The sequence below is a fragment of the Perca fluviatilis genome, chromosome 18 (genome assembly GCF_010015445.1).
Source record: "Perca fluviatilis chromosome 18, GENO_Pfluv_1.0, whole genome shotgun sequence".
NCBI classification, from domain to species: domain Eukaryota; kingdom Metazoa; phylum Chordata; class Actinopteri; order Perciformes; family Percidae; genus Perca; species Perca fluviatilis.
Genome location: NC_053129.1, coordinates 27,579,496 through 27,592,361, shown reverse-complemented (window position 1 = coordinate 27,592,361; position 12,866 = coordinate 27,579,496). Strand labels below are relative to the sequence as shown.

Here is a 12,866-nt window from a genome sequence, read left to right as displayed (position 1 = left end):
AACAAACACGAACTTGTTCCGTTATAGTTTTCGAATTAAAACCAAACTACCAAACTTTCAGTTTAAAAATTACCGTTAATTAGACACGGTGACAAAGAATATAAAACGGACCGGCGCCATGGTAGCTCAGCGCTGCTGTCTCACAGCAAGTAAGCACTGCTGAGTACTTGAACTCCTTTACTGTTAGGTAGCTTGATTTAAACACTGCACTACTTGGCTTTGGCATGTTCTCTCCGTGTTCGCGTGGGTTTCCTCCAGGTGCACCGGTTTCCTGGTAACTTCTGCCATCATCGCCCTTGATAGGCACTGGCACTACCATTCACTGGCATTACACTCTGGCTGCCCAGCAGCTCCAATTAGTCAGGATGAGTTAAATGCAGAACACACATATTCCTATTACTGTAAATGCACTTGACAGATAAAGGACTTAATTATATCAACACCAAGGAAAAAGCATTGTATGTGAAAACCTATTAGGTTTATTAGTCTCTCTTTGCCAGACCCTCCTACCAATAAACCGGTTTCTGAACCCTACAAAGAAATCTGCACTTTTATTTTGAAGGCAAAACTGTATGGAACTGTCTGGTTTCCGCTTTGATTGAATGTCAATGCTAGTTTTGTAGTTAGCTGTCTATGGTAGTTAGCAGTGTACAGGGAAAATAATGGGGAAATATGACTTTAGGTGTGTTGAATGTAACGAAAAAGCACCGGAGTTACACAGAGATTACACTAACGGGATCCTGAAGCTAACCATATGTGTGCGTTGACTATTGACCTCTTGCATTTTAATTGTTCGGTAACTGTTTATGATGAAGATGCTAGCTAACATGGTTTGCCTCAAATATGATACAGCTAACATAGAGCTGTTATTACTCCTTTCTAAAGCTAAGCTATACAGGGCTGACACATTATTTACTTTGTTTATTTACTGTGTGTGTGTGTGTTTTGTGTGTGTGTGTGTGTGTGTGTGTGTGTGTGTCTGTCCAGGAGTCGTGCCAAAAGCCAGTGGACAAGTACATTGAATATGACCCAGTTATCATCCTGATTGATGCCATTTTGTGCAAGACGCAGGCGTTCAGACACATTTTGTTCAATACAAGCTTGAATGTAAGTAACATCCAACTATTTGAACTCCCTTGCACATGTGCTCAAAACAATAATAGATGTAAACGTGGTATTATAACATAGCCTGTTCTGATGGACACATAAGTTATCAAAAGTGGTGTGATGCTCCACTTACAGGAGATTGCTTTCTTCATGCATGGTATTGTTCATATAATGATGCTGTCATAGTTAAGCACAACCTTAAACATACGTATACGGCAGGAAAATGCAACATACACATTAATGCAGCAGTAAGTAAAAGCATCCTTTATAATAGTAAATAACTGACAGGGAAACTTTACTGCACTTTTACTTTTGATAATTTAACTACATTTGGCTGATAGTGATGTTTTGAATGCTTGACTTTTACTTGTGGTGTAGTATTTCCACAGGGTGGTATTAGTACTTTTACTTAATGAAAGATCTGAATGCTATTGCCATCATTGTTGCTCAGGTATACTTCATGTGTGTGTTATCTTCCCCTCCACTTCTCCAGATCCACTGGAAGTTGTGTGTGTTCTGCCTGCTGTGTGAGGCTTACCTCCGGTGGTCTCTGCTCCATGGCTCCGAGCAGAGCAGCGACCCCGCTGACATCATCAGGTACACCAAGGAATGGGAGTTCTACAGCATGTTTGGATTGGCCGCCCTCGGTAAGATGATAAAACCAGTCCTCCATTATACATCTGTTAGAGCAATACTGTTTGTATCACTGCCGTAGCGTATGCCAGAGTGTTATAGAGCTGCGAGGATTAATCGATTTATCTGTTTGAGTTTAAAATTCCAGTTTCTTAAATGTAAATATTTTCTAGTTTCTTCACCCCTCTATGACAGTTAGGGCTGGGTACAGAATTCACTACTTTTTAGGCACTGACCAAATTGCGTCTAAAGTATCGAGTATTGAAAAATGCCTCGTCAGGCAATACCTAATTTCAATACTAAGGAGTAAATCTCGTCAGTGTTAGTCAGCCAATAAGCATGCAGCATGCTTCTACCGAGATCTAATAATGTCTGTGATTGGCTGTCTAAGGTTACACATAGCAGAGGCATTCAGGAAAAACTCTACGTTACGCACAAAGATGGGGTTCTCTTAGTAGGAGCTGAAAAATAAATAAAAAGATTTGTGCTGTAATGTTGTAATTTATTTTTGTTTTATAAAATTGGTATAGAAAAAATTGTTTAGGAACCAATATCAAAGTCACGGTATTGTATTGTTACTGGTGGGAATATTTTTGAATCGATACCCAGCCCTAATGACAATAAACTGAATATCTTTGAGTTCTGGACAAAACATAGACATTTGAAGACGTCATCTTGGGCTTTGGGAAACACTGATCGACATTTTTAACCACTTTCTGACATTTTACAGACCAAACAACTAATCGAATAATCGATAGATTAATCGACAATGAAAAAAATTGTTAGTTGCAGCCCTAGAGAGTTAACATGGAGCACCAGAGCCATCTATCTACTGGGAACACATAGATTGTTACAGTCAGTGCTGGAATGTAACAGAGTATTTACTCATGTACAGTATTTAAGTACAATTCTGAAGTACTTGTACTTTACTTGACTATTTCCATTTCTACAACTAATGTCGCTCTTTACAGACTGAATGTTGCTGATACTACAGTTTCATCAGTATCCGACGGCTTTTGTGCTGAAAAAGTAACTCCTCATTAAATACGTCTGTGTCTGACATGTCTGTCTGTTGTTGGTGTAGAGCTGTCAGCGTTCTGCGGCGGCGTGCTGTGTTTCCTCTGGGTGGTGGCGGGTGGTCTGCAGGGTGGGACCCCCGAGCTCAGCCTGCTCCTCAGAGCCCTGCTGCTCTCCTGCTACGGAAAGGTCCTCCTCATCCCTGCTGTCATCTGGGAGCACGACTACTCGCCGCTCTGTCTGGGCCTCATCAAACTGTTTGTGCTCACCTCAAACTCGCAGGCTATCAGAGGTAGGAGAACTGATCTGTTTGGAAGGTATTACCTCACTTAGTGTATAAAAGTAATTGTGTGCACATCCCACCTTCTGGCAGGTGCAGGACAAATGAAAGTACTTAAAACGAAAAAAATGTAATGTCCTGCTTTAAACTCCCATATTTAATATAAATGCAACATTTCGACCCTACTGGGTCTTCTTCAGGCAAAATGACCTCACTTAAGCCTGTAACAATTATTACATAATTGTCTAATTGTCAATTCTTTTAAATAATCACAGTTTTCTTTGTCTAACCGCGACAAATTGCTAACCTTACCTAAGGTCCTAAGGGGTATGACTGGTAAGTGGAGATTTTGTTTAGATATGCCAAATTCTAATTATATAAGTGATTATTGGTCGGACTATATATTTGTATTATTTTTTTTATTGCTAGTTGTTGGCACTTGACCCTAAACATGTTCAGAGCAACACAAATGACAACGGGGGGGATACAGTTAGAATTATTTTTTTATGATAATCATAATATAATCATAATTGTTTCTGAGACAATTAATTGTGCAGCAACATTTTGAATTGTTACAGCTCTAACCTCACTTACCTCTGGTGTTATCGAGCCAGGCAGGTAGTTTTGGTTTTACTTGCCCAGGTTTTTAGATACACACTTCTGAGATTTATGCCTGTTACCCAATACAGTGGAAGTGAATGGAACTTAGTTTGTGCAGCTCACAGCGTTGGAAAAAATGTATTTAAAGTCAGCAGCAACATCTGTTTCCAATAACAATGGCCCCTTTTCTCTGGATAATCTACATACTCACTGTGAGTGGATGTCTCTGGAACGACTTTCTACTGAGAAAATAGTCCCTATGAAAACATGCTCTCGGCTTGGCTCTAGAGGTGTCAGTCGGCCATAAAATTTTGAGCAGATATTCATGTTTCCCGCATGATGAAACCGTACTGACTTTGGTGATCTCTTGACTTTGTCTCTTCCACCAAACTGAGGTTTTTATTTTTTTATTTTATTGAAATACTTTAAAAGTTATTGGGCATTTTGCCATGAAATGTGATGCAGACATTCATGAATAAAAAAAACTCCCCCCAGCCACCCATCATCTGGTCAAAATGTCTGTTAATCCTATCAAGAGACTTTTATAATTAGAATAATCCAATTTAAGATTCCCAATCGCTTTAATTGGACCCCCTCCAGACTGTCCAGGCTTAAACTCAGGGACAACGCTGACTGTTGAAAGTGACGCAGCTCTGAAGGGACTCTTATTAACTACTTGCTCGTAAATTTGATCATAGTGCATATTAATGTAGGAATATACATTTGATTTGTGTGTATTTTTTGTATATAGTAGTTATTTGATTTGTTGACCAAAATGTGACAATGTTTATATAAAAAAAAATCAATATAATACTAATGTAATCTTGTTTAAACATGAAGATACAAATCTAGCAGCTATGGGAGCTTTTAAAAGAGTAATAATTTTGGATTAAGATTGATATGTTGTACCAATATTCAATATATTAAACTTAATGTATATTAGAGCTTCTCCATAAATGGTTTTCTCATTACTGTGGATCATTTAAAACAGCTTGGACATTAAAACTGTAATGAAGAAAAGTCACATGAAAATATCATCTTTTAGGCAGATTGTACACACTGTGGAATAAAATGCTCCCACATCAGATTGCAATGATTTCTAATATTGAGTGACCAATGAGGCTCATATTTGTTTAAAAATGCCGACATCTGTAAAAAAAGAAACACATTATCACTATAGTAGATTAATCTAATGCACCCAATACTGACCCAATACTATACCATCAACTTGAGAGAAATTAGGAGTAACCTTTTGATTTGAAGGTGTATAGGTTGGCCCCATGTGAGACATTAGGTTAAAACACCAGACCCCCCCTGCTGCCCCCCCCCCCGACACTGAAAATAAACACATTACATAACAGAATGGTTTTAGTCCATTTTTCTTATGTTGTGTAATTATTTCTTCAGCAGCAGCTCTGGAAACATAAATCTGATCATTGTATTTGGCAGCTCGCCTGTGAGCAGCAAACAATGGGATGTTGTTGAGTCATTTCTGGTCTGCTGCTCTGATGAGGAAATTCTGTACATCATATTCATAAAGAACAAACAACAAATGTGTCTGATGCCAAGTCCAACCACATAACCACACATTACTGCTTTCTTTGGAGTCCGTTTGATGTCATACTGCCACTTGTTTCTACTGTACATACCAGTTGGAAGGACATCGCTTGGTGTTAGGGAAAACTCAGGAGCAGCTTAACTTTGGATACGGGAAGAAGGTTCGGAAGACTTTGATGACTTACACAGCAGCATTTAATGAATTGTCGATAGATGAGATTTCGGATAAGGCAGTACAGTTCAACCATGATGTAGTGTCACATGATGTAGTCCCAACTCTGAGGCACTCTGTATTTTTTTCAAAGAGGCATTTATGATGTTGGCAAAGGCAAGTTTGGGTTATGCCAAAATATTTAATGGCACCATAACATAAATCTTTCTTCTTTTGCAAATACCTCAGTCCAAGCTATCTCTCTCTGGGGAATAGCCTATCTGTTGATGTATGTGTTTGTCGTTGTGTGTTTGTAAGGTTTGTGTGGGGCCCTTTAGCCTGTTTCTGTTGACCTTCCAAGGAGACGGTCCCGAAACACAACACTTCCTTATCATGCAGCTGCTTCGACTCCCTCAACTTCTAGAGACAGTCATGAATTCATACTTGAACGTAATAGAGAATGGCCGAATAGAACTTCTCGGCCCCTAACCCGTGACCTGGGAGTGGCCTTTATGTGGCCCAAGTTTTCCCCTTGTTTCGTCTTACTGGAATTTCAGACTGATCTCATAAAGTGGCGTATGTATGACACGCCAATTCGTATGCCGTTTTTGCGTGTTATCAAGACGCATAATCGCTTTTTATATACTACTACCATAGCGAGTAGTATGAAAGGACTAAAGCCTTTCCCAATGTTCTTTTCCTAAACCCAACCTTTTTTTTTCTCACGATAGTACGGTACGTTCTCCGATAAGACGTGTATGTTTACATCCGCTGTATCGAGCGTAGACATACACGTGGATAGCCCAAAATGCGTACAGATAACACGCCATTTGGCTTTAGGAAAGTGGCGTGTATGTTTACGCAAAGTCATGATGCCATGTTGGGAATTTGGTATTTCCAACTGGTATTTCTGGAAATTGCACCACACTTGGTGATGGTTTGTTAGGTTAAAAACTGGACTTCACACAAGATACTGTATGTTGAGACTTTTTTGGATTACACATTCTCTGCATGACTTCAGATTTATTTATTTTTTTAGGCCTTTATTTCATAGGACAACTTAGACATGAAAAGGGGACAGGGAGGGGGAATGACATGCAGCAAAGGGCCGCAGGTTGGAATTGAACCCACGGCCGCTGCAGCAAGGACTGAGCCTCTGTACAGGTGAGCTACCCAGGCCCCCCAAGATGTACATAAATTAACAGTTTTAACTGTTGCCCTCGTTGTCGTGGTTTCAGAGTGCCAGTTATGAGGACCAAGAGAAGGTTCTTCGTTACTGCTGCCATTCTCATGTTAAATGGTAGATAGTATCTATAGGAGCCATGTATATTATGTTTGTTTATGGTTTATAGTTTTCACCTATTGCGTAACGTAGGACTTCATGGGGGTTGGTCTCCCAATCAGTCTATTTATACACCTGGACACCTGCATGGCGGAGGCTAGAGAGGGGGTGAGCTGGGGTTTTTGCATTTTCTGTTGACCGCAAGTTTTTCCACGTTTACGTTTATCTTTTTGCAGTATTTTTCAGGCAACTGGATTTTGTTTATTAATGGTTTTTTTTCCGACTTTCAAATGAACAATAAATCCTCGAAAGCATATCTCGGAGTGGATCTAGATAATTCAAACGGCGCGTCATACAGGTGATTGTTCCCTGACTCAGCCTCTCGGCGGCTTATGGAGATTACAAAGAAGTCGCTACAGTATCAAACTGTTGTCTGTAGACCGCAAATTCGCACAGATTGTCAATGAATCCTTGCTGCAAACCAATTTCCCTGTAAGGAACAATAAATATACTTTGACTTTGACATGAAAACAAAAAGTGTGTATTCATAATTTTCCTTACTTCTCTCTCCCCTCCAGTGATCCTGAACAGCAGTAGACGTTTTTCATTGATGGCCGTGTGTTTAGGCCTGCTGTCAGAGACCTGCGTGGCTCAGGCCTGTAGAAAGCTTCCATGGAGCATCCAGGACATGTTGACATTTGAATGACAAATGTCAGTTATCTCCGGGATAAACAAGCGATCGTGGATGCCGACCTGTGCCAGAAAGAGGCAGGTTTTAATGAACCCTCTACACATGGGAATGGAGAAGGAGAAGGACATGTTTTGAAGTGTTTATGCTGCTCAAAGCCAGTTGTCAAACGGAGACACAAAGCAGCAGAAGAGACATTGTTATTATTTTTTTCTGCACTCTTTATAGAGAAAAAGATCCATCTTCATTTTGGAGGGATGTCAAGGAGGTGGCGTTGGCCCTCCTGTTTTTCATTTTAGTTTTAAAGTGGACAATAAGCTCAAGATTCAAGTGAGATTTTGATTTGGATACTTTATTGAGACAGACAGACATACAGAGAGGAGCTAACGCATGGGAACGTCTCCTGATCTAAACCACTGTTTCTCAGAGCCACTCTACAATTGACACAAACACAGACCCTGAGGTTGTAATTTCACAACAACTACTGCTCTGTTTGGACAGGACCCAGGCAACACTCTTCACATTCTTTGGCTCATTGGTGAAATGCTTACCCTTCACGCACCACACACACACACACACACACACACACACACACACACACACACACACACACACACACACACACACACACACACACACACACACACACACACAAAAACAGTATAGAAACACTCACACACATACAGAAATACACACAGGGTAAAATGAGAATAAGTTGATAAATAAAGCAGACAGAATTGACATCCTTATATGTGTCAGTGTGTTAGAAGAAGGGCAACTCATGTTAAAGCTCGAGTTTGCCCAGGTTTGGATTTTTGCTGTCAGTAACCAATATTTTGTTTTGGGGCTGCAACTAAGTTTTTTAAAAATAAATTCTAAATAGTGAAACATTGTTTTCTAATTGCTTGTTTTGTCTGACCATCAGTCCCAAACCCTAAAATATGTAATTTAATATGAAACAATTATACGAAACGCATAAAAGCAGAAATCCTCACATCTGAGAAGTTGGAACCAGATAATACTTGGCATTTTTGCTTGATAATTGACGTAATGTGCAGTAGGTTAGCCTTATAAAACTAACTTTCTGTCATATTTGCTGAAACTGACCCTACATTCCAGTAGAACTACATGAAGCAAGTAATTAAAAAAAAAAGTCTGGTTCCTCTGGCACCACCTACAGCCTGTAGAGTGATTTGCAAAACTCCACCGCTCCCTGTTCAGATGCACCAATCAGGGCCAGGGGGGGTGTCTAACTGCGTGTCAATCACTGCTCCTGCACACGCATCCATTCTCCCTTGTGGGGGGAGTGGCTTAGGAGACAGTTTGGGGCTTTAGCAGAAAGGGGGGAGGGACTGAAAAGTTGTCGATGTTCAAATTTTTTGTCTAGGTCCGGGATCTTCGCAGTCCTACCTACGGCACCTTTAAAATTATTATTTGAATATCAAAACTGTTGCAGATTAATTTTCTGGCAGTCAACTAATCAATGAATCCACAATGAATCGTTCATTAGACATTTTTAAATCTGACGATTCTCATGACAAACCCATTATGAATTAGCAAAATAATTTCTAGTGTACGTTTTCCTCCTGTATTCTTTACTTTTGTCATCATTTGGCACTCCAACTCACCACAGGAACTAATGACATTCTTAAGTCAGGATCAGCCATTTATTTGTTGCAGGTCTTGCAGAACTTTTAGTAAAATCCACCAAACACCAAACTGCAGCAGGTATCTCGCCAGACATCTGATTTTAAATCATTAATGTGAAACCAGCAAACTAGCAGCAGTGGGTAAACGTCCCAAAACCACCGCTGTAACTGGAATGCATTTGTAAACGGAGCAACGGTCAATCAGTAAAGCAAACGTCCAAAGCAGACCGAGTGTCTGTGGAATGAGGGCAGTTTATCCACTGCACTGTATACCTACAGTATAGTAAAGGAACAGCCGAAACCGGGAGTCTTTGCAGGAGCCGTGTGATTGTTATGAACGGCTGCGAAGCCGGACACGTGACGAGAGGCCAGGCTGAATCCTTCCTGAACAAAACCATCTGCTGGCAGAAGACTCGCCCCACGAGATTTAAACATATTCTCTCAAAGATCACAGATAATGTGATGGACATTCAGTGTTTTTAGGGCTATAGTTTCAAGGCTACACCTTGGTATATTTACCATTAACAAATATCTGTTCTATCCCGTATCACTGCAAATGTTTTTATTTCTTACAATTGTGTCTTGTCCTTCATGTCCCTGTTTTTGTTGTATTTTAAAAAAATCTTTATCAAAGAGATAGGACGAGACATTACTCATCCGCTTTTACTATAAAGTCTGATTGGTTGTTTTTTTGTAAAGTGGCACTTTAAATACTATAAATTGACAAAAAAAAATACACTGTAAAAGCCAGTTAGTTCATATATCTGAATCTAAATCCGAAATAACCCTTTAAAACTCTAAACTCAGAAAATAACACAAACTAACCGATCGACGCAGCGGTACATCAGCATCTCCCGTGTTTTGCGAGGTAAAAGGATTGTTTTTGTCAAAGGAGTCTGGTGGTTTTGAAGAGAGCACAGATTGATATAATGGCTTAAATTCCCCCGTCGGAAAGGGCTGTCTGATGGCAAGATAAAGCGGTGAAAATATTATAAATATAGCGTACTTATAAACCGATATTGATTTGTTCAGGTGGCTAAAGTCCACCTGCTGGGCACGTGTCGACCACCATCTATAGGTTGAAGTGCCCATATTATGACAAAATCACTTTTTCTGGGATTTGGGGTGTTATTTTGTGTCTCTGGTGCTTCCATACACATACAAACTTGGAAAAAAAACATCCATGCTGTTTTGAGTGAGATACGGGTTTCTGAATGTCTTCTGTCTTCAGTCTCCGGGTGAGCTGTTCAAAACCTGCAGGGCTTTCTACGTCAGTAGCCGAGACGAGGTGGCTAACCGTAGCATGCTAGCTCGTTCTCAAAGGCAAAACACTGCTACAACACACACTAGTTCACCATAAACTACAAAAGAACTACTTCCATGTCCCTGTTCTGCAGGTATTCCACGCAAAGTTGGAAGTGCGCCCTCATTTAGAAGAAGGCTCCCGGTTAATCCTGCCTTGTAGTAACTGAAGTTGTAGAAACAAACAGCTAGCTGATGTGATCCTTACCTAGCTACTGCGCATGTGCGCCTCCCAACAAAGATGGGATAGAAGTGCAATGTCTCACTCTGTAGCTAAAACAGAGACCTGAATACACAGGGTGAAAAGAGGAGCTGCAGCAATGTGCAGTACAACATAAATATGGTGTTTTTTGAAAATTAAACCATGTAAACCTATTCTGGTACAACCTCAAAATAAAATTATGAACCTGAAATGAGCCTAATATGGGCACTTAAACACTGACTACCTCATGAAACCCCAGTTTAAAAAACTATCCCTTTAAGATGGTAGTCTATGTTTGGCTCCATTAAATTAAATACTGTACCTTTTCAAATGACCTGAAGGTGTCATTTTATTCATGGAGGAAAAGTTTTGTCGTGGCCTTCAGAATATGTGTGTTGCACAAAAGTCCTATGTAAAAAAAATTAAGATTCATGTCAGAAAATATCCTAAATATTCTGTCATATGCAATTGAAATTTTAATTTGTCTTGCCAATTTTCCAAAAGAAATAATGTTAAAATATATGTGCCTTTCTGTCATAGACAAGCCCTGAAGTTTGGCAGGGACTTATACTTCTGTGATAGAAGAGTTGCAGAGAAACACACTGAAGATGAACGCTGCAGTATGTGCTCGGAACTGTGATATATAAAAGTATGTCTAGCTAAAATAAAATATTTGTGATTTAACATCGTAGATGTGTACGTGATTTGCTTTTGTGCATGTGTGAGTGTATTGCGTCTGCACATGCCACATGTTATTACAGGCCTGTGAATAGTTGAGGAGACAGCACACGATTGAGGAATGTTTTGTTAGGTGTCCTCACCCTGGGCGGATCTGTGCTCCAGTCTCCGTGGAGAGCAACCCAGTCTGGATCCTTTTAAGCTTTAAATGTGTGTGTAAGCTTTTAAATGTCACAATCAGCTTGAGCGAAACATCTTATTCTGCAGGAGATGAACCGGTGTTGTCACAGATCCTCCCAGCAGAATGACGGCAGAAAGAGCAGTCCAGTTCGGAACTCAGTTGTACAATTTGTGCTCTGTGTCTTTTCGTTTTAATTCAAAATGTCATTAACCTATGTGTATTAGTTCTAACGTTAAAAAACACTGTGCAAAATGCAGAATTTGTCAATTAAATCAAAGCTTACGGCAGACTTTCCTGAGGTCTATTAGGCACGGATACCCAATTTGAATTTGTCTTGCCTACCTGTTTTTTCTTCAGATCTTCTTTTTATAATTAAATTGACGCACAAAAATGGAATTAAGCTTGAAATGAACACATGTTGTGTTTGTATAACTCGTTGACACAGGGTTTGAAGTCTTTTGTGAACAAACCCCTGATGGAGTTTCTAAAAGTGGAATCTGGAAAGTGCCGGTCAATTACCGTGGCATGCAGTGGTTTAATCTGACTAATCAGATTACGGTAACAGCAGTCACCTCACAGCCACTTAACAGTCTGGACCAGTGAGGAAGCCAAGGAGCTGAAGCTCGAGGGTAAATCCAACCTCGAGTCAATTTACCCTCCTGGTACAAAATCCTTTATTTTACTTACTACTATAATTACAGACCGAAGCTCATAGGCGATGTAACTTTTCATCCAATTATTCATTATCTATTCACAAAAAGAAAGAAGGTGGTCAATATGCAGCATAATCTGATCTGAAAGGTGAAATATAATAGTACAGTATTAGTAATAGTAAATAGTAAGAGTATAAAGTAGATTTTAAAGCTTTAGTGCGTAACTTTTTGATATTAATGAACGTCCGTTACATTCAAGCCATTGCCAAATGAGTTGCTACAAAGCTTATTAAGACTATCAGCTGCACACAACTCTCTCTGGATTTCTCAGTATGGCTATGTTCAGAAGATTGTGGCGTCCGGCGACTTGTGCGCGCAGAAACTCTAGTGAAGATAATTACCTCTTCTGAAGAGTCCATCATGTTTTTTTTAATCCTCCTTGGATTTTGTCCTCCTTGGCTACTAGCAACTGCGTGGAGGACGGGTGGGGATGAAGCGCGTTCACGGAAGGCTTGTATCATGTGGACGCACAACAGAATTGTTGTCATTACTTAGAGTTCCTCATGGGGGCGACAGAAACTACGCACTATAGCTTTAAAGTGATGGTTCGGAGTAATTTCACCCTAGGGTCCTTTGCACCATGACCTCGAGCCAAACACCCCCCCAGAAGCTTTTTTCACCTGGGTCGAACATTGGGAGAGTTAGCGTAGAGTAGCGTTATCAGCTGAATAGCTTAGTGCAGGGGCTAATGGACCCACGTTTGTATCTCGTAAATGACCCCACTAATAATGCCCGAAATGATACCAAACGTCTACACTAGTACATATAGGTTATGTACTCATAAAACGATGGATTGGAAAGTTTGTAAGTACACCAGAAGTTTATG

At 40.0% G+C, this 12,866-nt stretch overlaps 1 protein-coding gene across 1 annotated transcript; it reads left to right on the top strand.

Annotated features, from left to right (window-relative positions):
- The first annotated feature begins 579 nt into the window (after nucleotides 1–579).
- Nucleotides 580–8,207, top strand: arv1 (ARV1 homolog, fatty acid homeostasis modulator). The gene is made up of 5 exons (XM_039781505.1): nucleotides 580–758; nucleotides 988–1,107; nucleotides 1,601–1,754; nucleotides 2,825–3,049; nucleotides 7,206–8,207. The coding sequence occupies exons 1-5, from the start codon at nucleotides 663–665 to the stop codon at nucleotides 7,331–7,333; spliced, it is 723 nt and encodes a 240-aa protein (XP_039637439.1). The 5' UTR covers nucleotides 580–662; the 3' UTR covers nucleotides 7,334–8,207.
- Nucleotides 8,208–12,866: the final 4,659 nt, after the last annotated feature.

Coding starts and splice junctions, on each gene's coding strand:
- arv1 (XM_039781505.1), top strand. CDS start 663: ATGGGGAAATATGACTTTAGGTGTGTTGAATGTAACGAAAAAGCACCG. Junction 1,108..1,600: donor TGTTCAATACAAGCTTGAAT/GTAAGTAACATC, acceptor CCACTTCTCCAG/ATCCACTGGAAGTTGTGTGT. Junction 1,755..2,824: donor GTTTGGATTGGCCGCCCTCG/GTAAGATGATAA, acceptor TTGTTGGTGTAG/AGCTGTCAGCGTTCTGCGGC.